This window comes from Amphiprion ocellaris, chromosome 13 (assembly GCF_022539595.1).
Source record: "Amphiprion ocellaris isolate individual 3 ecotype Okinawa chromosome 13, ASM2253959v1, whole genome shotgun sequence".
NCBI lineage: Eukaryota > Metazoa > Chordata > Actinopteri > Pomacentridae > Amphiprion > Amphiprion ocellaris.
In genome coordinates, this window is record NC_072778.1 from 32201201 (window position 1) to 32225184 (window position 23984).

Genomic DNA, 23984 nt, shown 5'->3' on the forward strand with positions numbered 1-23984 from the left:
TTGCAGTATCTTTTTTTACAACTCATCAATCAACACCTTTAAGGCTTCCTAATTAACTGAGCTTGTTTTTACCAATCAAAAGAAAAATAACAGCTTTGCAGAAGTTGTGTACCTGCTGAACAACAGTCACAACACAACCAAGGCTCAGGTAGGTGCTGACAGATGTATGGTGTTTGCCAAAGGATGTTATTGTTTGTAATTTCCTGTTATATCACAGTTTGGCCCATTAACACTTTGGCTTAATTTTGGATGCAAAACAACTAACAAAAAAGTACATAGATCACCTTAGGAGGTGACTTTTACAGGTATTCAAAGACACATTTTTAAAAACTCTGGATGCAGTTATTAACCTAAACAGTTCCTCTTAATCTTAGCTAGATTCTACAAAGCACTTTACAATCTTATTCATACATCAGTGTGGCCAAAGCTGCCATGCAAGGTTTAGTGTTTTGGACACTTTAGCACATGGAGTTGCTGGGGATTGAACCACCAACCTTAGGATTAGTAGACATCCTGCTCTACCACCTGAGCCTCTGCTGCCCCAAACTAAGCTGAGCTACTGCCTTCCTGACTCCAGTGCCATAACTTCTCTCACATTAGAATGGTACCACAGGCACGAACAATAGTTAACTGCTCATTTAAGGCACTACTTCACACCAACTACACAACCGACAGGATATTAGTATTTTTGCATCTCAACAATATTAGCAGCAAACCTAAAATTGCCTTTAAGTGTTTGAGAAAAATCTAAGAAAGTGTTTTTTTTTGTCAGAAATTGAAGAACTACCATGAACTTATACCATAATATATTACTATCTCTAATTTTGCACATAGCCCTGAGAATTACTGCTGTTTCTAATTTATATGAGATAATTTAGGTGTCTACCTGTGGTTTTTAATAGCATTTTAGGTGGGTAAAAACAAATAGCAGTTTGCTTACTGTTCTTGACCCAGATGTTTTCTTTTTTTTTGTTTTCCCTTTATTCCATAGGGACCATGGACAGATGGCAGAAAATGAGTGGAGATGACATGCAGCAAATGCATCCAGCCAAATTCAAACTGCAATCATTACAGTAACATGGTCAGCAGTCCACCGGGACAGCCCAGATGTTTTAGTACTTTTCTCTTATTTAAGCCAGAAAAGAGGAGCATATTTGTGAATAAGCACATTACATTTCAGATTCTACCTACCAGTTGCATAAGTGAGGCCCCAGACCTCCTGGCCATAAACATCCGTCTTGTTCCAGACCAGCCTGTGGACCAGACCGGGCCCAGCAGGATACCAACGCTGGTATAACCTTCCTTGGACAGATGCACGGACATGCACCTTGGACAGGCCGCCCAGGGGGGAGACGGGGGATGATGGGGAAGGAGGTGTGAGGAGGATTCGCAGCAGTGAGAGGTAGCCTGCAGCTCGGGTACTCAAGTAGTTCAGCTTCACAAAGGCTCCTGGGATTGAAATTTCTTCCTGCACCGCCTGGGGACAATGAGATGGAGAGAAGAGTGAGAAAGACAGGTGACGGAAAAGCACATAAATGAGAAATGAGAGAGAACGAGAGCATAATGGAAGAGATAAAGGTGTTTTATCATTATTTCACATTTGTATAATGAGCTAGAGTAATAAGTGCTATTGACAGGTACAGGAATAAATAGCTGCAGCAAGTACACCGAGCATGTGTCAAATGAAATGAAATCTACAGCACAATATCTCTGTATCTGCATCATGAGCTTTATTTAGGATAGAAATAAAAGAAAATGTAAAAAAAAAAAAGTTTAGATAGTCTATTTGAAAAGCCATGCTCGTGATAAAAAGTAAACAAGCACAATAATATTTCTGTCTTTTAAAGCCATGTTGTTGGAATCAGTTATTACTTCACATCAAATTTTCTTCAAGATGAACATCTCTGAGACGTTTCATTAAAAGTCTAAAGGCCTTGATTGAATTTCTTACCACATGCAAACACATGGGTGTTGCATGGGTGAACACTAAGTACTGTTCGTTCCATTTATTCGCTTGTTGCCTGTTTGTTCTGAGGTGCCATTCACCATCGAGATAAAATGTCCTTTCACTTCATTTGGACGATCTTTTCAAACCAATCTCACCAAATTTTGTGAAATTAGCTTGAACTCCAGAGCGCAGATAATGTGTTTTCGTGGCTGCGAATGATGATATTTTCAAGTAAAAACATCACTTTCCTCTGCCTCAAAAGGATAATGTGACCATAACACGCGGTGGATATGACATTTTCTGCAGTCTATCAGGTGTCAGCTTTTCAGTATTGTGTTTAGATACAAAGTGTCTGTGCAGATCCTCAGTCATGCAAGTCACGATAATCCTAAGAGCTTCGGTAGAAGAAGCGAAGAGGTCAGGGTCACGTTTTCTTTACTGTGTGCGAACCCTGTGTTGTAAGGTAAATATATAATGGCCAGTCTGACCTCTATATCTGACTTTCAGAAACCTGATTTGCTTGTGTGGTTAGGAAGTATATGCCTGTAGCACAAATTTGCATTTTATTCATTTTCCCATTTGCATGATGCAAATATGAAGCTAAATTTGCAAAATCCTGTGAGACTAGGTTGGCTTGCTGCTGAGCTGTTACAAACTGCAGCTCGGCTTCATTCTTACTGGCGCTGATCTCTTCTCATTAAACAGTATGTTTCTACATTTTATACAGATTTGAGCAGCGCTAGTGGCAGCTATGTCAGAAGATACGGGAATACATTTTTTAAATAGACATTCGTGGCCTCGAGAGGATGAATCCTTACTTTCCTCAGCATCAAAATGAGGTTGACATTTTTTGTGTTTTACTGAGTTCTCTCAGTTATGAGATGCAATGCCATGAAATTTTGTACACATTTTGTCCCCCTAGAGGATTGATTCTACTGACTTTGGTGATGCCAGAGTTTTTTTGTTTTTTTTTTATCGAAGAACCACCAGCAAGTTCAGACTTCTGCTTTTGAGAAGCAACACTCTCCTAAAGACGCTCTCATTTTTAACATTGTTATGGTTGAGTCATCAGGCAATTATTTTCTTAAACAATCTGGTAATTGTTAAGCTTAAAAAATGTTAGGAAAAAGGGAAAACTGTTCATCGCAGTTGATTGACTAGACATTCCGTTAAATGTCTAGTCAATCATCAGTTTTAAATACACAAACATTCAGGTTACAGTGACATAAAACAGAGAAGAGCAAGAAATGGTCACATTAGAGCCATTCGAAGCAGAGAATTTTGACAACATTGATTTAAAATGGTGCAAAGAAAGAAAAATAAATGTATTGACGAGATACTTTGCGTTTATGGCTACTTAACTTTGACCTTTGACTTTGTATTAGTGTACTATCTACAGCAAAGCACCAGCATCATATAAATAATGTAGTTGCAGACTTTTGTTTGACTGTACAGCAAAGTGGATTGTACCTGCAGCTCAGGCACAGCTGGTCCTTTCTCTGCACATGCTCCTGTGTATCTGGGCAGTGGGTAGGGCAGGACCAGGGGATAAGGACTCAAAACACTCCTGATGTCACATTTTGGAGGTTGAGCTTCTTCTCTGGACATGATCACCTGATCCAGAACCAAGAAGTTGTTGTTTGGCGTCCAGATGGTGCGTGTTTGTGGGAGGAAGGGTGGACGCTGGAACATCAGGGTCATGGACATGGCGCCCAAAGTAACCAGATCAAAACTGGAGATGAAGGAGGGTACAGTGAGGTATGTTTGAAAGGAACAGGGAATCAAAGATGTGATTTTCTGTGTGCTTTGGTACTCAGATCTCTACCTTCCATCCTGCCGACTGATAGTGTAACCATACTCAGGATGCTGCGGGAAGGTGATGTTGACTCCAACCAGAGGAGAGCCATCCTGCAGCACGACGCTGCCTCGAATCACAGCCACCCGACTGCCAAAACCAACACAGCGAGACAGAGAGGAAAGGAGATAAACAAAGACAGAGAGATGACAGGTTTACAGTGATGGAGAACATAATCATTGTTTAAAGAGAAAGGCATATTGTGACGCACTAGCCAAATGACCTTGTGCAGGAAGAACACGCAGCTGCATTTATTTTGCTCAGTACAAATCCCTTCTTTAGCACAGAAGAGTCTGCCAGAGATTGCCAGGATACAAGGACCATAAATATAGCTTCACCCACAGTAAAACCTTTCAACACCTTGTCATATAAAAAAAAACAGAACTTGCACATCATGTTTATATTACAGTGACAGTAGTACCTGCAGCAAAAGAATTGTTGTTCTTTAAATGGCCTTAAACTATCAGAAACATGTCTGCTGTTTTGAAATATTCGTCTTGATTTCGTAGGTAAAATGCTTAAATCTGGAATAACCGCTGCACTGGTCAAATGAAGACAGATTTAGAAAGAGACACGCGCTGCACACATACACACACTGTCATTGATGGAGTCTATCTGTTACTCCAGAAAAGGGATAAATGAAGGATGGTGAGGTTTCTCCGGGTGACTGCATAGCCCCGTTTGTTACTCCTGTCCTGAAAGCTGCCATCGATTTCCCCTCTGAAAAAACTGCCACATAATTAATTTATTTGTTTATACTGCAAGTGAACCGAGGAAGGAAAAAAAAAAAGCACTTTGCCATTTTTCAGAGGCACCCCTTCTTGTTTTCCGAGCCGAACTTTCTAGGTCATCACAATGCTGGTGAGATGTATTCCCACTCTTAGATGGCAGTGAGAGGGTGCTGAAAAATTTATGGTGACACCTCTATGACTGGTGTAACTGAATGACACATTAAGCATTAATATCTACCAAACAAATACTCTGTAGTTGTAGCCTGACACTGATACCGGAGGACAGGACAATGTACCGCCGTGTGACTGCTAATCTCCAGGGGAACACAGATCACTGGGATGTATGCACAGGCATGTGAACACATGAATAGCCTCATTTACATGCAAACACACACGCGTACTCTCATTAAACAAATAATGGGCAGTGGAAGCTGTAATTCGTTAATACAGATGCCTTCGCTGCCCTACCTACCACCCCTGTCTGTTCAGCAGCATACTGTATAGAAGGAGAACTCAAGGACGCACAAAACAAATACATGAATACATGCAGGCACACAAAGGGTAAACAAGCTCATACCTGGTATCAAAGGGCACGTCTCCGGGGAGAGTGTGTGTGGCCGTCTTGCCGAGGAGGAAGCGTATGCGGCGGTAGAAGCTGTGTGTGTGCGTACTGGCGGGTGACGGGGGTGAGGTGGAGGGCGGCGGGCTCTGCTGCAGCAGGGCCAACGGGTCGGCCGAGCCGTGACACAGAGGGTCAGAACCACAGCTCAGCTGTTCACAACAGTCTGGATCTACACAGTCCATCAGGCCATCTGAAGCAGACAGGAGGTTAAAAACTTAATAAATGAAAAAGCAGCTGTAGAAAAATACACACATAAGCAGTGTGGAGGAGCTGGATGTTTAGAGGAACGCTGAGTTTGTATGTGCATAGTTAAAAAAAGGCTTTAAACGAGCTAGGCAACTAAAACACTGAGAGCAAAGGTGCTGTATATATCTGCAGTGGAGAAAGACAAAATAAAACTTCACAAGTAAATATAAATGGTTTTCTTTCATTTCTCGCCAGTGAGAAACTCCACTGGATTAATGTAATCTATAACAATAACCTGCACATGCATCACAATTATCATAAGTATCAATCAAATGAAATTCATTAGGGGCCATCAGCATACAATCATAGCATTACTTGCTATAAATCCGACCTGAATCACCCGCATTATTTGAATGCGATCCATTAAAGTCCGGCATAAACAATGAGCCACAGATACAAACCAAGACGGCAGGTAATGGGAGCCGCGCTGGCATTTGTGTTTCTTATTTCAAGCCTGTTTCTGAAAAGGCAGGAAACAGTGCTGACATTTAAATGCATCTGACCAGAGAGCAGAGAGCTAAAGGCCAACAATATTCTATTATAGCCTCCTCCTACAAAGGTAGGACAGTACAATGGTTGATTTCCATGAGATTCACTATTTGAACTTGAAAATACACTATTAATTGAATTTCAAATATCATTGTCATTAAAGCAGCATGTAGCTTATTATAGACTTGGCTATTAAACAGTGCGCACAAAGAAGCAGAGTGAACATTTAGATTTTGAACATGTGTAAAACGCTGCAAATATGTATGTGCATGTGATTTCACAGCTTATATGTGCAGAATAAATGCAGCTTTTTCAAGCGGAAGCACAATACTGTTTTTTTTTCTTGTCTCCCATCCAGGCGAAATAATTGAAACTCCCTCTTCAAAGGTCCCCTTTATTCTTTGATTACTTGTGATAGCATCTTTCCATCTCTGTCTATCTTCAGAGACAAAAAGATTGCTGTGAGAGAAGGCTATGAGAGCCTACCGTATATCTGCCAATTAAGGGAGATGGTTGAATCGTGTGGTAGAAAATTACGTTATTTGAAAAGCTGTGCAGAGGTAGAAGCATCGAAAGATAAGAGAAGTTTAAATAGCCTCTATAAGGCTTTGTCAGTGAGTCTCTATTTAGCATAATCATAACTAAACAGAACAGTTTGATACCTACAGAACTGACATTTGTGGAACTTTATCAATATTCATATGGCACTTTAATACAATATAGCATACAGTATGTATATGGAAATCCCTTATTGCATACATTAACATACATAGCATATAGCACATAAAGCATTGCATTTCCATCCTACTTGGGGACTCATAAGAGAAAAAGAACGATCGTGTTCAAAGCTGCAGAGTCTTCGATGCCCTGTTATAGTGTTGGTGTGGCAGAATGCTTCTTGGCCGAGTCCAGTGACTTCCTGGAGTCTGCTGGTTGTCAGACAGCCTCATTTCAGACAAGCAGACATGAGGTTGTCAGACAACAACACTCCAGGGTGTCAACTCTGCTTATATCAAAGAGGCAGATAGGGGATAGTACTGATCTTCACATATGACTAAAATATGCCTTTTAAATTCTAGATCCTGAGTTTGTCTTGCTTTATCTTTGCAGGTACCATTAGTTATATCATGATCAGAGATATTCTTCTCATGTCCGCCACTGAAGATGGTATGTAATTGTTTCTTGAGTAAAAAAAACTGACAATGATTGATTGTGTTCCTGAATTAATACTTAATGCTACCATGAGCTTATATGTTAGCGTTACAACCCTTTAGTCTAAAACACTAAAGTTAAACACACATTACTAACAAATATATAGAAACAATCCATCAATACAATGCAGTATCATGACCATCTGTGCCTACACTGGTCCACCTATTACTCCTTTCCTCTATTCAGGCCCCTTTTACAGCCCACACGGCATTTTTTACTGCATGTCTCTGAGGTTATAATCCAGAATAAGGACCTGTAATTCATGCTTCGAGCGGCCATCAACACTGACCCTCTGAAGTGTTGGCTGACTCAGTCATGTAGCTTTGGTAAACACAATGCAGGGGGGAAAAAAACTAACTTTGTAGCTATCAGAACCCTGCGCCACCAGAAAAACTACAAAACATATGTATGTGTTTGAGGTTTGCTGCGGCTGTGTGCACTGATTCAAACACCACCCATGACAAAACATGGAACCACAATAAATAGCTTTTCCTCCAAACAAAGCGACACTACCTGGTTTGCAATGATGGATTAGAGGGCTGGTTAAATGGTTGCCTCCACAATGGATATTTGATGTAGTTTCAAAGTGAATGTGTGTAGTTGAAAGCAATGTAATTTTGCACTATATTCTTAAAACTTGTAGTTATGTATTGGAAAGGAGCCGGAGATGGTAATGGAATGAGTAGAGTTGCTTTTGAAATGTTATTTTCATGTTTCTTCACGTGAAGAGAGAAAAACAATTCAACTTGGCTGAGAGACACAAACCTCTCACCTGTCACCACACACCTGATAACCAAAAAAGGAAGAAATGCATTCTGCATGGTTTGCTGTATTTAGACTTGTGAAATTTCCTCTGAGTGCCTTTTATCCTAGCAGGTGGTATGCATATTAGACATTTAGCTGTGATAAGAGGAAAAGCAGACATGCACACGTGCACAAATGAAGATGTACACACACACAAATACATATTCAATATAATAATGACCAGCAGGACTCTACAGGAGTCTCAGCAGGACTGGGACAGCACGGAGCGATGAAGGGGAGGAACAATGAAGCAGGTTTTTCAGCAGGGGGAAACAGGATGAGAAGTAATGGAATGGAAGGGACAATCTGCCAGAAGGACAGAAATGAAAGAGGTAAGAAAGAGAAAAAAGAGATAGAAAATGATAGATGATGTTAGAATGTCACCTCCGTCGTTGTCTGTTCCATCACTGCAGTCAGTTTCCATGACAACGCTGCATCCAGGCCCACTCCATCCAGCCTGGCAGACGCAGCGCCAGCCGCTCTGCTCCAGGGTACAGCGCCCATGCCCGCTGCACAACCCTGGGCAGCCGTCTGAAAAGGTGTGTCCCACGTGTTCACACACACACAAACATATCACACACATTTATTTTTTGGCATTTGTGAGTGTGTTGGAAGGAGCACAATATGAATTTTAAAGCCTAAATAAACATAAATTACCTTTCACGACGACGTCCAGATCATGAGTAACTGTTGGAAGGAGGGGGAGTGAGAATAAGACAGAGAAAGCATTTGCAAATGGAAATTATCCAAACAACAGCGACACCTTTTAAAAATCCCATTAGTCACACTAATCAAAATATCACAGGACACAATTGAACACTCCCACGTGCACGAACACGCAGCCTCACCAATGTTGCAGTGCTCTCCCTCCCAGCCGGGCTGGCAGATGCAGGTCCCGTCGTGGCACTGGCCGTGTTCTTCGCAGCGAGGATGGCATGCTCTCTGGTCGCACGCCGCGCCGATCCAACCCTCCTCGCACTGGCACTGGCCCTCCGAGCAAACACCGTGGCTGCCACATGGCACCGGGCACAGCTCTGCCGAACAGGTGGGTGGAGATATGCGTGAGAAAAAAAGCGTGTAAGTGTGAGAGGAAGAGGAGAATGAGAGGGAGGGGAACAGATGGAGGAATTGAGTGTTGGAAGGATAAAAAAGGTAAAAGAGGCACAGGGGACACGGAGAGCAGAAAAAAAGTTTAAACAATCAGAACTGGGGGTGAGCCATTGGATATAGGTGAGGGGGAAAAAAAAACAAGCGATGGAAGGGAGGATAACCTCAGAGAGTAAAAAGTCTACTTTCTCACAATACACAATCTTCCCACTTCTAATAGCTGCGCTCCCTGAAGAGGAGAAGAGTGAATAGACTCATAATAACAGCCAAATGATTCGTATTTGCACCGCATATTTAAACTACAGGGACTCAAATTCAGCTCTATTATTCTTTTCTGACATTTTGATCAGATTTGGTGGGTGTGTTAATACCCCTTCTTTTCCTACATCTCTCCATCTTTGTCTCTGTCAGCTTCCTCTTTTCTGTATCCCTGTCTCTCCCTCTCTCTTGCAACATCCCGTTAAAATTCTTCCCCTTCTCTTTGTGTGTTTCCTTTTCACTGCACTCCTCACCATCTAACTCTCACTCTCCCTGCAAAGGCAAAGCCTCATCCATCAGTAAAGAGAGCAAAGTGCTGGAGGCACACAAAGACTACTTATCCAGCTGCAGTAAAAAGTTATTTCAATTTAAATATACATAGCATGGAGAGGCAGGGAAAAGTGGATTAAAGTTGGAGAGTTTTTCAGCTCTCTATTAGAATTACATTAACTTAGCTATGCCTCAACAAGACCAGGACATAGAATTGCGGGGCCCTTTTGATTAAAAGCCCAGCAGGTAGAAGGAGGCCACTCATATCTCAGATATTCAGCCACGGTCTATCATTATCATGGGCTATATCACTATAATAAGGCATGCATACACCTGAGAGCGGGCACTAATGCCAACTGCCTGCAAATCATTGGTGTGCATGGTAAAGTGGATCCCTCCCAACACAAGTGTTAGGTTAGTGTGGTGGAAACAGAGGAGCCAGCCCTGTAATGCTTATTATCCTCTCTGCCAGCTTACACTGCAAGGACAAGGACACTTTTCTCTGCGTGTGCCGCACCACACTGCATTCTATATTTTCAGACACCTGCGCTTGTGCTTGTTACAATGGCGAACTCATTTCATGTTCTTTAGAATGTGTGTGGAATTGCCACCTACTGAAGCAGGCAAAAATGTCTTTGGGTGCGAAGAAAGACAGTCGCAGATGTGAGAACTCCTATACAGCTATATTTAACCACCAATCACTGACTAATATGTGGCGTAAACAGGTAAGCAGGAAATAATGGCAAACTTTTAAATGCCAGGTGGAATGTTTCTCAGAGTTGCTGTCTGTAAAAGGCCTTGCAGCAAAGTGAGAATAGAAGTCTTTTTATGTTGTTTTTTTTCTCGCTGGCACTTTTTTCTTCATTTAGCTGAAGGGTATATGTGTGTTGGAATGTGTGCACGAGCACATGAGGACATACAGTATCTGTGACGGTGCACAGCAAATTGTGCGCTGGTGCACGAGCATGCTTCTGCAGTCAATCTGGCTCCGATCCAAACTCCTCTCTCATGTCTATCAAATCCCCAGAAAATGGTATCTGGCAGAAGCACGCGTGCTGCAAGAACACTGGCACACTAGTGCTGTGCAGTTTCAATTTTCTGTGTTTTCTTTTTTCTTCCTGAATGTGAACAATAATCCTCAGGTCTTACCAGTGTAGCAGTCTGGTCCTGTCCAGTTGGGCTGGCAGGCGCAGGTGTCTGACTCTGGGAGATAGGTGCCATGTCCTGAACACTGCTCCTGACAGGCTGGCAGCGGGTCATCACAGCTCACTCCTGCCCAGCCTGCGGAGCACACGCACTCCCCGCGCACGCACACGCCATGGCCGCCGCACTGAGGGTCCACACAGTCCACTGCAGACGGAAGGAGGGAGGACGGGGGAGCGAGCCAGAGGTGAAGGGAGGGAGTGAAAGGGTGGGTGAGTGAGTGGGTGGGAGGTTGCGGGGGTGGTGGTGGTGGTGGTGGGGCTGTCTCATTATAATCATCAGTTCAGCGAGTATGAAAGCAGTGTTCTTTGCATCCCATCCAGGAGTTAACCACCCCAGCTACAATCCCTGTATCTGTTCCACAACATTACACTTCATAGGACACTTAGAACTGAGGCTTTGATAAAGGGTGAAATGGGTTGGTCACTGTGTGTGTGTGTGTGTGTGTGTGTGTGTGTGTGTGTGTGCGTGTGTGTGTCTGTGTGTCTGTGTGTATCATGGTGGTCCATGCTACGCTGTGTTAGTGTGTGTAATTACAGCCCTGAGCGCCGAGCAAAAGCTCAGCACAGTTCGGCTCAACTCAGCTCAGCTCAGCTCCACTGCTCAAGGTCAAACACCTGAATTAGCCTCCACAGGCCGAGATAGCGAAGGCAACAGCAGGGAGGTCTTTAGGACAGCTGTGCCATCAGGTTAGGATCAAGTGTAACATCATAATTGTTTTAAATATCACAGCTTTGTTTGTTTTTCTTAATTTAATGGGTGGTTTTACAACTGGAGGCCCAAGGCTCATATCCTGTACTGCTGCAAGGTTCCTCAGCTACCTGAGACTGGAATCATATGTACTGACATATGAACTGTGGATCATTTTGCTTGTTCTCTTCACTCCCTTTACTTACAAATTCATCTATTAGCTAACAGTATATACAGGATATAAAATGCACAGGAAATACATAAAATAAATTGTTTTTTGCTTGGATATCCTATGTTTTCAAAGGCATCACCAAAATTTGAATATGGATAGAGTAGATGTTCAATGTTCCAGGGTAAGTTCGATATAAATGATATTGCTACGTTGTTTTTTGCTTTAATACTGTCAAATACTGTGAAGTTTTTATTGTACAAGAACACCGGTTTTTCTAGTTCTGTATGTAACCAGCATTTCCATCATGTTTCGGATGAAGTAAACAGAAAGTATAGCGAAGGGTGTATTGTAGGTATTATGGCGTAATACCTGTTTGTTTATGCCGTGCAACTGTCTTACTTTCGTTTATTTTTGATATTGACAAAAATGTCCAAGCATGAGAAGAAATCGCAATTTTCAACAAGTGCAACTTCTAATTAAATTGAATTACTTTTATCCTTGATGTTAAAGGCAAAGTCTCTGACAAAAATGCTGATATTCAGTTAGTTAGCAGAAGATCGGAACACAAAAACTACATTTAACTGATGACATCACCAATCTGCCAAATTGAAATGAACGGAAAAAGGAAATTTCTTCAAAGATGAATAATTCTGATGCTTTTCAGTTGGTTTCATTTTCTGAAAGTACATGCGCTCCAAAATCTAAAAATTTTAAATAAAATCTGAGTCAGTTTATTTGTTGGCCACTTGCTGGCAGCTCTAACATGCTAGAAACATGACATAGTTATCTTCTGAAGTTATAAAGTTAGCAAACAACTGCCTTATTCCTCACTATAGTCCATCTATACTACGGTTTCCTTTTGACTCTGTTTTGGTCTTTCGCTGATAAACGCTCCACTAAGTTCTCCACCTACTCGTTAGTGTCGTGCAGCTTACAAACAGCTGTCTGCTGCAGCTGGAATGTGGGCGAGAGTTTTTTTTTTTTTTTTAAAATCTAATTGAAACAAGGATAAAAGGTGCTGCATGCTGTATAGCGCTTGGAGGCAAATTAGTGATTTTGGGAAGTTTAAATTAAAACTGACTTGACTTGGTTCAAATGCTCGGTAAAGTTGAGTGATAATTCTATGTGTCCCTATGAGGGGTTCTTGTCAAATCACACAAAGTCACGATCCTCTGTTAAAATAAAAATATTGATTAGTATATTAACCTTCATTAAATACAGTAGCATCATTTCCATAATAAACTCAAGTGGAGCCACCATTGCTGTGCAGATGACTTCATATGATTACTGTGGAGTGTGAAAAGCTCCTTACCTTGCTCACAGTTAACCCCCTTGTAGGCCGGACTGCATATGCAGATACCCTGGATGCAGGAGCCGTGGTTGGAGCAGGTGGGGTCGATACACTGACCTTCCTCCACATTACACTCCGCCCCCTTCCAGCCTGCCAGGCACACACACCTTCCCTTCTCGTATACGCCGTTGCCACTGCACAACACGGGGCAGGAATCTGCAACAGGACAAACACAGATTACACTCACATACTCAGTGGTACACCCATGCAAACACACACACGCAGGCGGTGCTGCAGTATATTAGCTGAGAGACCGCGGTAACCTACCATGAGTGGGGCTACGCTCTCTTATCTCAGCTAGTGCGCGGATTCAGCAAATCCTCAAGCAGCCTCTGCCTCCCTGTCTTTTACCCCCGCGCACATACACACTCATGCGCACATACACACACACACACACACACTCCAGCTTATCCCTCACGCTGTTTCAATTTACTCAAGCACCACCTGAGCCTGGCTACCACGGCAACCCAGGAATTGTAGAAAATCCTCCCCGACGTCACCTCACTCGTTCTGAACAGGCCGTGAAAACAATCATGAAAACGGAAGATTAGGAGGGAGAGCATTAGGCGTTTATAGAATGAGGTCTGGAAAGCAGCGCTATCTCCATGCAGGGACGGAGAGCTGTGCGGCTAATGTAATGACAGCCAGGTAGAATAAAGTCAGCGAGTGTCTCATGACACACTGACAGTTGCAGCTCAGGACTTCAAATGTATTAGAAAGATGATCCAGAACCATCGCCTTTTTTCTGGGATAATTTGCTGTGAGGTTCCCTGCGCGCTCAAGCGCGTGGGCATGTGTTATGTGTTTGTTTGATCCTTTGTTAAATCTAACACTCTGCACCCTATAGTAATAAATTCACTTTTTACAGCTCTTGCTCAAACTTGTCTAACTTTTCAAATGGAGAATATTATAGCACAAGCAAATGAGTAAAGATGAGAGGAACGGATGAATAAATGATGAGCGTAAATAAATCATAGGATGTGATATCAAATCACCTGCTTTTACACAATGAGACAGAGACAGCTACAATAATTTTACATAGATGGACCCTCCCAGGAAGAGACAGAATGAGGTAGAAGGACAGAGGGAGGGGAAATAGAGTTCGATCAGGGACAACAGTGGGAGAAAGATGGAAAAAATGGCAGAGTTGTGAAGATTGCAGCAAAAGGAAGCAAAGAACTGACACTTTGATTAGATTTTGTCTGAGTAGCCAAACCTTTATATGTGTAGTTTATTCATCTCTACCATAGAGATTCATTCTTGTTCCAAAACCACAAAAAAATCCAACTCAATGATCCACAATATTGCACTGACATGTGACTACTCCACATGCTGTAAATTGTCTAATAGTAACCAGCATTCAAATAGCAGTCTCAAACAACAGTAAGGGGTGTGGCAAGCCGAAAAAAATAAAGATGGTCAGTGATAAAAGCCCAGGAAATAGTCATTGTCAATAAAACTTAAGATTTTCTGCAAATATTTCAAATTAAAAGTATGGCAGACATAAGGTTCAACCGATTATCAACTGGTATTCAGCATTTTTTTCCCCCAATCATCACTATTCTTACTTTTAAATCAGTTCCCACAAAATAAATAAATAAAATAATATGCTTATTTAGCTCTACTGCAGCGATGCCCTGCCCACATCACGGCACCATCTGATCGGCTGTTGGAGTTTGTGGTATTTTAAATTTCAACACCAACATTTGTATATTAGCTCTGATTGCTGCTTAACCTTGAGTACAAACAATTTCAGTCTCGGAAAGAAATATCAGAAATGAATAGGCATGCCCATTGAACCACTAGAGGATTTGAAGTTCACTGACTGCTGCTTAACTGCAGGAGAGAAGCTCAAGTGCTGTACATAACTGTTGGTGGTGGAACTGGTGCTAGAAAAAGATTACACTGAGTTGAACGCAGAGAAAGTGTGGAGTTTTCATTAACAGAAACCAGCATCAAAAGCCAATTAAAATGGTTGCAGAGTTTTACTAAAGTATGATAACCATATTCCTTTATGTATGTATATTTATGCAAGTGCAAAAATAGTCCCTGCAAAAGTGTTAATTAGTCCTGTTTGAGTACTGTGTATCTGTTTTAGGGAATTACCCAGCCTTTCTGTAAAAATAAACTATACATGTGTGACAAGTTTTAGAAAAAAATGACAGTAGGAGTGAAAGGGCTGAAGGCTAAGGAGTGTCACAGACAACACAGGGAGGCTGGAAAGTACAGCAGATAGATGAACGTAACTTACAGTTTGGTTTTAAACAAGATTTGTTAGCAATAATGAAAATATAAAGTACCACCATCCTTATCCTCTTATAGATATTTCTTACCTTTGGCACAATCAGGACCCAGGAATCCAGCGAAACAGTGGCAGTGTCCAGCCACACACTCTCCATTTCCATTACAGTCGGTGGAACAACCGTCCATTGAGTCTGTGCACACACACACACACACACATTCACAAATCAAACATAAAAGGCCGAGATTTTTTTTTCAAAAAAGAGAGGACTTGAAAATATTCCACATGTAACTCCATAAGCTGGCATAGCTCTCTGTTATTGAATGAGAGATCTGATAAGCAATGGATGGCTCCCCAGACACAGGGGCTATATTAGATTAGTCTGATCCAGCTGCTATCACTCTCTGGGGAACGGCCAAGCACTCACTTACACTCAGTAGCACTAAGCACATTATACTGCATTACAGGTTGGAAACACACTGCGCGCAAATTTACAAACATCAAGGCTTAATCAACAAACTGTTTACAAGGGCGCAGTTTGGAACGAGATTGAACAACATAAAATCTGACATTGTGAGTGCACAAGTAAATGGAGAATGGGTAATACCGCGTCGCTACAGTAGATACACTCTGGGCATGGCAAAGATCAATGCGATGCTTGTTCCTACTTGTGCTTTGTCTCATCTGGATGCGTGTGTTTCATCATATCCTTCTGTAGGCTATAGGCGTTTCATCATATTCCTCAATCGGACTTCAATTAGCTGCCTTCCTTTTACTGTTCCCTTTTGCTGCCATTGATATGTCCATCATGTCAGATCTCATTCTCTGGGTACAGGCAGCATGGCAAAGATAGATAAAGAGGGAGAGCACTTTTATCCTTTTAGAGCATTATATAAGCCTGCTGAGCTCTGTCAGCTCTATTCAAGATGGAAGATTCTGGCGAAGAAGTACCCAGAGGGTGGCAGAGTTGGGGATTTTGAACTGTGCTGCTGGTTGTCTTGTGCCAGGCGAGCTCTATCTAAGCCAGATAGAGTAATTAAAATGGGTGTCAAGGATGTCATCCTTTATTTGACCCTGCTCCGTCCTGCTCGGCTCCTCTGAACAGGGAATCGACTCCAGAGTCAAACCGCTGCAGTCCCCCGGCTCGCTCTGTTCAGGGAGCATGGATGACAAATCCTTCCAGTGACGCACGCACACACACATTTACAAACACACGCACGCAAAGTTATTATGTGACACCCGCCTGGAGGCACGTGTGACACATGCTAATGAGACAGGGCCTGCCAGTAGCCGGCAGCACAGCGTTATCCTCCACAGCAGCGCATCACTACAGAAAGCAAAGTCATTTTCACCTCCATCACCTGTCATCGTCACACTGATGGAGAGAAGGAGTGGCAATCATCTTTTCTCCTACACAGTCAGGAGGACTCACCAACATTTCCTCATATTTCTCTTTTGAAAAAAAAAAGACTCCACGCACACAAATTCCAATATTGTATCTGGCACCTGACACATGCAATGAACAAAAACCTGTCTACAAGGTCACCGAGTTGCTTTTAATCCAGCGGAGACGAGCGGTCCGATAGAGAGCTCGCAATGCTGAGAGATGCAGGGTTATAACAGTGATATAAGCTCTGTGTCTCTCAGGTCAATGTCTCAACCATAAAAATCTCAGGGCAATTAAGAGGTAATGTATGAAGAGCCATGTCTCTATATAGCACAGTGTGTGTGGGTGTGAGCACGCACGTGTATGAGCATTCATGAGCCACCCACTCTGTTCTTTCCACTGACTAAACCCTTTCCAGTTAGAAATCACTCATGCCATAAGTTATTGAAGTTAAATGCTATTATAAAATGGGTGCTTCCAGCCAAGTGATCTGATTGGTCAAATAAGCATTCCAATTGTACTTTATGAGCCCGTAAAGTTTCAGCCATGCTTTATGACCCCTGGGCTTTATGAATTTATGAAAGAATTAAATGGCTACTCAGCTAACTAGAAGTATCCAGCCGTTAGCTAACCATCACTTTTTTTTTTTTGGTTTGTTTTGTTGTTTTCAGTGTTTTTTTTGCTGAAAGTTTCAGCATCTAGGTGGAACTTTTTCCTATTTTGTTGGCCATTGTGTAAAAAGATATAATATTCAAGAGGACGTGTGATGGCAGGTGAAGTATAGTAATTATGCATAATTAATAGGCCTGAAGGAAGCACCACTCTCTGCCTGAGTAGATTTAAAGAAGACAGCTTTTGGAGTGGAGGTGGCAAAATGGCAGAAATCATTAAGCCGGAGTTTTTGAGGGTTACATGTGAATATAAATGGCAGTGAAGGAGGATGTTTGTTTTTTTAAACAGAAAAATATGTCGGATTAAGCTATCCGAAGTACACAATAACATCTATTTTTAAATCTGCACATGATCTCTCACTTTGTCTCTTCAGAATCACTGACTGTAGAATATACTGTACATTCACACACACACATATCTGCATATATTACAGTATCTATATCAGTGTTTACAATTTTCTGTCCTGTAGCCACCAAATAAGATGTAACTGCATTCTGCTTGTGTGTGACGGTCTGTGAAGAGATGACAGAACAACATAATGTCTGTTGACTGATAAAGGTCAGTTATCAGCAGAGAAAACTGGCAGGATTTTGAATGTTCCATTTCGACTCAATTCTTTCTTCTTTTTACCTTCATCACAATGATTATTATTGTGATGATCCAGGACAGGGTTTTGTGTCGTATGGAACCGCATACCTCATTGCTCGTGCGTGTTTTATGGCCAAGACGGATGCATGTGCCACTGCTGCAATGTCTTTCATTAACTGCAATCAGCATCATTCCATGTATCACTGTGTCCTGCTTCTTACATTACATTGATTTCTGTTTATTTATTTTTACAGCTGTCTTTCACCTTTTCTCTTATTTATACTTTGTTTCTTTGTTGTATCCAGTTACTATTTGCTGCGGAAAAGCTCGATTTCCTGACAGAGATCATCTCATTTCTCCCCCATCTCTCAATAAAGCTCATCTCTCAGGCTACAGCATACTGCGTCTCTTATTAGAATTTACTACACTGTGGCTCAGTGGTTTTGATTTTCTGCCTGCGAAACAATGCAGTGTCTGTTCGTAACCCTCGTTAGAGGTGTAAATGATCAGTGAAATGAACTTTGACATCAATCCATTAATATTATTTTCCTCTTTCAGGCTAAATCATTTGATTAATTATTTTGTAAAACCGTAGCAGGTTAAGGCTGCTATTCCGAGGCCATCTGCTGTGTCTATATTTGTTTTGATTATTGAAGAGTGGCAATGAAAAAAAAGAAAGGTTTCCTGTTTGCTGTTTAGCTCAAAATATGTGACTGAAAAAAGGTCTGGTCTATTCCAGACTTTACAGACAGCGCACGTGTCAACAAATGTTTGACAGCTCTGAAATAAAATCTGTGTTTAGCTGTCGCATGCTGTCAGTCATTGTAAAAAGGACTCTGTCAATATGATGATGAAAGATGTCTTCAGTACAATGTTTTGGCTCCATGGAGCTGTTCACTGATTGGCTTACATCTTGGGCTTTTAAGAGGGTTGGTGAAACACATATTTAGCTTAAAAGCATCGAGACAGCTGTGCGCCATTTTGCTGATCATTTTCTGAATCACATGAAAACTACATAATGCAACATTAGCAGGGAAAAAAAAAATCTCAAAATAGAGTTTTTATTTTTCACAGAGTGCTGCTTGTAATGCGTGTTCATCTCATACACACATGCAGTATGCTGCTGTATTACCTTTCTGCTACAAATAAATGTCTTCATGATGTTTCTGCGCCACTACATTTCTCAACAGTTTTAAAAAAAAAACAAAAAACCTTTTGGTTGTTTCAACACTGCCTTCTCTTAAGGACTACTGGACAAAGTGGGAGTGGAGAAACTGCCCTGGTAATTATCCACTTGTCTATATTCAGCCACGTACTCTTGCATTATTCACATCCTTCAATTTACACTGCCATCCGTGTGTGTCATAGCAATGAGCTGCAGTTAGCAAGCCCTGTCATTACTACAGGAGCTGTCCTCCCCTTTCGAACACCTGTCTCCTGCCATGCTAAACTCACACTCATAATAGGAAAAGTTCCCTTCAAATGCCAATGAGTTTCAAACTACTCATGGCCTTGTCTTTATGTTTTGGCATATCAACAGATAAAAAGGGAAGCAGAGCAAGAGAGACCCTGAGACACTATCAGTGGAATTCATATGTAATGCAATTTGATAACTACAGTATAATCAGAAAACAAACATTCAGTATCACAGTCTCAGCTTTGGTGGATGTGTAATAACCCTTCTCACCTATGGGGGTGCTGTGGAGCAGTACTTGCTCCAGGTTGCGTCCGTCATTGTAGAGAGCGAGGTGCCAGGTGCCGGGGTCCATGTACTCAATGAAACCAGTTTCTTGGAGGCCGCTCAACAGCAGGCCTTTGGGAGCTTTGGCAGTTGAGACGGGATCAGTCAAGGACCTGGGCAAGGCCTTACCATCCAGCAGCTTCACAAAGTCGAACTGAACATAATGCAATAACATAATCAGACAACGGCGTTATCACCCAGTTGGAATGAGCATGACACCGTATTCACACAAAAAAAAGAATAAAAATGCATGAATGCAACAGCTATTTGCAAGGCAAACCTTGTGCAGTGGTGTGAGGCTATTGTTGTGCGAGTTGTGTGAATTGAATGCTGTTAGAAAAACTGTATACAGGGAGTTATGGAACAGTATGAGATGTGCATATCAAATGCAAAACTGGATTACGAAGGAAAGAAAGGAAATATTCGTCCATGTCCTCTCAGACCTTCACCAGATGTGTTCTACAGCGGTTGATTCAACAACTTGACATGCTGCTAATAGCATGGGCAGACTGTACCACCCAGGCTTTCAATAGAACACACTATTATTTCATCTGTCTGAACCTCTCTGTGCTTCTTTCTCTTCCTCTTTAACTTTCTCCACCACCGTCATCTCTCCCTCCCCTCAAATCCATCCTCAAACCTCCTTGAACTAGCAGGCACTTGCTGAGTCTTATTCCCCCTGAGGGCTGTGTGTCACACTAGTGTCAAAAACAGCTAATTAGACCTCTTCATGCAGACGAGAGCAGGGGCACACTGATGTTAAAAAGCAGATGACTCAGTATGTGTTGTATTTTTGTCTGTATACGTGCTCCTTACATGGCAAAACGATGTTCTACACAGTGTAGCACATATATATGTGTGCGTATTGTTTCTGGGAGTGTGCCTGACACATACAAAGTGTCACTGACTTGAAAAAACAATGCATATTTGCACTTGTAACGTCAATTTTGGAAAGATTTCTGTCCCATCTCTTCTTCTGAATGCTTTTGCAAATAGAAAATGTTGCATCGCAGACAACATCTGGTAAGAGTAATACACGCATAGACTGATTGTGTTTTCCATAATCTCTCACACTGTGTGTGTTAATATAGCCCAACTCACAATTTAATTGTTCTCATTTACATATTTCCTGTTTCTGTTGTCAGAGCAAGTTTTAAAATAGTGATTTGTTCATGGCTCATAAATGCTACCTGTTAAAAAGGCAGCAGACAGTAATTCATGCTCTGCCGCACTGTGATATTGATCAAATTGTGATTATGTTCTCACAAATTTGCCTGACAAAACATGCATGAACACAGTTTATGGACACGTTTGACTACAAATCGATATTTGAACTGAACAAAATGATTCAAATCAGCAAATGGATTTGCAAATTCTACTTCTGTAGTAAAAGAAATCTATAAGCAATCAAACTGGGGACAGTGAATCAGAAATAGCTTCAAATTGTGGCAAGTAACAAAGACTCTGAATGTGGTTAATAGCAAGCAGACAAAAAAAATCTAATTTATATCGTCATATATGAGAATACTTTTCAATAGATTTTCAAATTCAATATTTATTTACCCATGATAATAACTTCTCTATCAAATATAATTCATGTCTATACAAAAGAAATCCTTTGTGTCTGTTTGTTAAAATATCCCATCGGGCGATCTGGACAGAGGCGCAAATGTAGTGCCGTGTAATCATCTTTGAATAAGCGCTTAAGCCCAGTGTCAAAAACACCTCAGTGTGGATGAAAGTACAAAATGGAGAGGAAAAAGGTGCATTATTGTGGATGTGATCTGTGGTAGTTGAGAGCAAACAAGCCCATCTGGGTGAACAGCATGCTACAACAGGAGCCCTCTTTACCTGAGTGTGTGTAGGCGGTATGTTCCTGCGTCCATAGACCCCCAGCAGTGCGTTGTGTGAGAGCGAGAGATTGAACTTGATGTAGGTCGGATGGTGCACAGTCATATGAAACCTCCAAAAAAGCCCCGGCGGGATTGCCTGGCTCTGCTGAGTTCCAATGTCGACCTCGCCACGGTCAATGGCCCGGCCTCTCACCCATTTCTCTGCAGGTAAAAACCACAGACAGGTGATACTGTTCAGTCACATACAGCAGATTTATCAAGGTGGACAGGGAGGCCTATTCTGCATCAGGGAAGGCAATTAATAACCAACCTTGAGTCCTAAACATCAGTGTGATCAGCGGCTGTGCTAATCAAGTGAGACTGAATAGATATCAGGAGTGACTAAGCGCTGGTGAAAATCCTGCTTTTCAAGAGGCCGAGCTTCAGCAGTCCTTTGGTTGGGCTCTGCATAAAGATGAACTGCTTAAAAAGGAAGTGTTTTGTCTGAGACCTGTCTACTGGGGTTTTGTCATGTGCTATATTAGCATCTTCTAACAAGAAAGAAAGAGTCTCTCTCTCTCTCTCTGTGTATGTGTGTGTGTGTGTGTGTGTGTGTGTGTGTGTGTGTGTGTGTGTGTGTGCAAAAAGAGAGAGCAGTGGATGAGGAGGAAGTGAGGAAGGGCAGGGGCACGCATGCATTCACAAACAGCGTCACGGCACACAGATAGTGTCTTGAGTGAGAGCATGTCTTTGTCTGTGAAGAGAATAGGTCTTTCCAACAGTCCCCTGGCCATCAGCTCCTCTCCTCTCCATAAGCCTTTATCAACCAACAGGCCTGAGTCTTTTGTGTTGGGGAGCAGGCGAGGCTCTCCAGCCCTCTTTGTGTCGGCCTTTATGGAGAGATATATCTCAGCTTCTAAACTAAGATGGAGGAAATACGGTGACAGAGGGGAGCCAGCCGATCGTTACCGCCACAAAGGCAGAAGAACAGTTAGGGGCAGATTCATGGACGAGTCCGCTCGCTCTCAATCTATAATGCCTGCAGCTTTACCACTCCATTATGGCGACACCATGCACACCCACAGGCTGGCCAGCGTATATCACATGTACTGTCACACAGAGAGGGAAGTAGAGAGTGCAGCCTTCTGAGGTACGTTTGAGCCACGCCAGCAAGCGGCTCAAGGACTGGCAGTGCTGGTGTGTCCATCAGTTCGTCTGTTGTTCTGTCAGTCAGTCAGCCACTTTGTTCCAAATCTCTTAATAACTACAGCTATGAAGTTTTACACAGACGTTCATAACACAGAGGGTGTAAATCCTACTGACTCTGGTGATTCTCTGACTTTTCCTCCAACACCACACAAAGATGACATTTGTGCTTTTGAGAAAAAAGTCGAAACTTTTTCTCTCGTGCCATCATCAGGTCAAAATACTTGGTGTTTAGGGCTGCTGCTAATGATTAGTTTTCCCAATTAATCTATTAACTCTTCTACTGATTAAAGCATAAATAAATCCATTATATCTAATGGGTTCATTTTCTCTTCAAAAGTCTATTTTATTTTGGCAAACTCAATATCATAATGCATAATGCAACTCATTTTGAAATGGAAACAAAACATTACTTATTAAAGAGTAAAACGGCTGAGAAACTGGAGACTACAACATGCTAAAAATGAATAAAAGATGTAGGCTTATACATCTTCCCTCCTTGTGCAATTTCTCTCCATATTTGGAAGAAGCTTCAAATTTTATGAAAATATAACTGAGTTCAGTTGTCTTTAGATGGCTGATGGCGTCAACATTATAAAATCAAGAGTTTAGAGGGTGAAGCAGCAATTTGGTCAACATATAGTCTTAATAAGTCATGTTTCGGTCAGTAAATCATAGTTTTTCTATTATTTAAACACAAAAATGGCAATTCAGTCATATTAAAACACAGTACATGTGAGCACAGCGAGCAGGAGAAAAGCAAACGGATGTAAAGTACACTACCAGTCAAAAGTTTGGACACAATTTCTCATTCAATGTTTTGAATTTAATCATTTTATACATTGTAGATTAAAACGGAAGACATCAAAACTAGAAAAGAATGCACATGGAATTACATTGTAATGCTCATCATCAATACTAATCTACAATGTTGAAAATAATATGAACACATAAAAAACCTTGAATGTGCGTTTCTCTTTAGGTGGTTGTGCAATGAGCTGTGCTGCTGTGATACGTTATCACAATCCTGCACACAGTCCAAACCAACATTTTGTTCTCTAATAATCTGAGGTATGTCCATAATTTCAAAGCCTTGGGTTTTCAGAATTTTTTACATTTCACCAAGTTGGGCTCTGCTGCCATCACCATTTCATAAAACTGTTGTGTTGATTTCAGCTGACTGATGACTGGAGCCAAAAATGATGCAGCAAATACGCAGTGATCCTAAAGAAAAACATCTGTTATCATTAACTGAAGTAAAAAAAATAAAAAATGATACCGCTTATTACAAATTAGCATATATGCCAACACACTAACCTAGGATGGTATAAATGACCACTGTTTGTTCTCTGATGCGT

At 41.6% G+C, this 23984-nt stretch overlaps 1 protein-coding gene across 1 annotated transcript in view; it reads right to left on the bottom strand.

Annotated features, from left to right (window-relative positions):
* tenm1 (teneurin transmembrane protein 1) overlaps positions 1-23984 on the bottom strand; it is a 188429-nt gene that overhangs the window by 66372 nt on the left and 98073 nt on the right. The window contains exons 7-18 of the mRNA XM_055016602.1: positions 21440-21642; positions 19535-19742; positions 15292-15393; positions 12920-13114; positions 10692-10892; positions 8756-8941; positions 8565-8594; positions 8292-8438; positions 5112-5346; positions 3774-3893; positions 3419-3680; positions 1192-1477 (exon numbers count right to left, since the gene is read on the bottom strand). Of these exons, the coding sequence (XP_054872577.1) occupies positions 1192-1477; positions 3419-3680; positions 3774-3893; positions 5112-5346; positions 8292-8438; positions 8565-8594; positions 8756-8941; positions 10692-10892; positions 12920-13114; positions 15292-15393; positions 19535-19742; positions 21440-21642 (2175 nt within the window). The remainder of the gene's footprint in view (positions 1-1191; positions 1478-3418; positions 3681-3773; positions 3894-5111; positions 5347-8291; positions 8439-8564; positions 8595-8755; positions 8942-10691; positions 10893-12919; positions 13115-15291; positions 15394-19534; positions 19743-21439; positions 21643-23984) is intronic.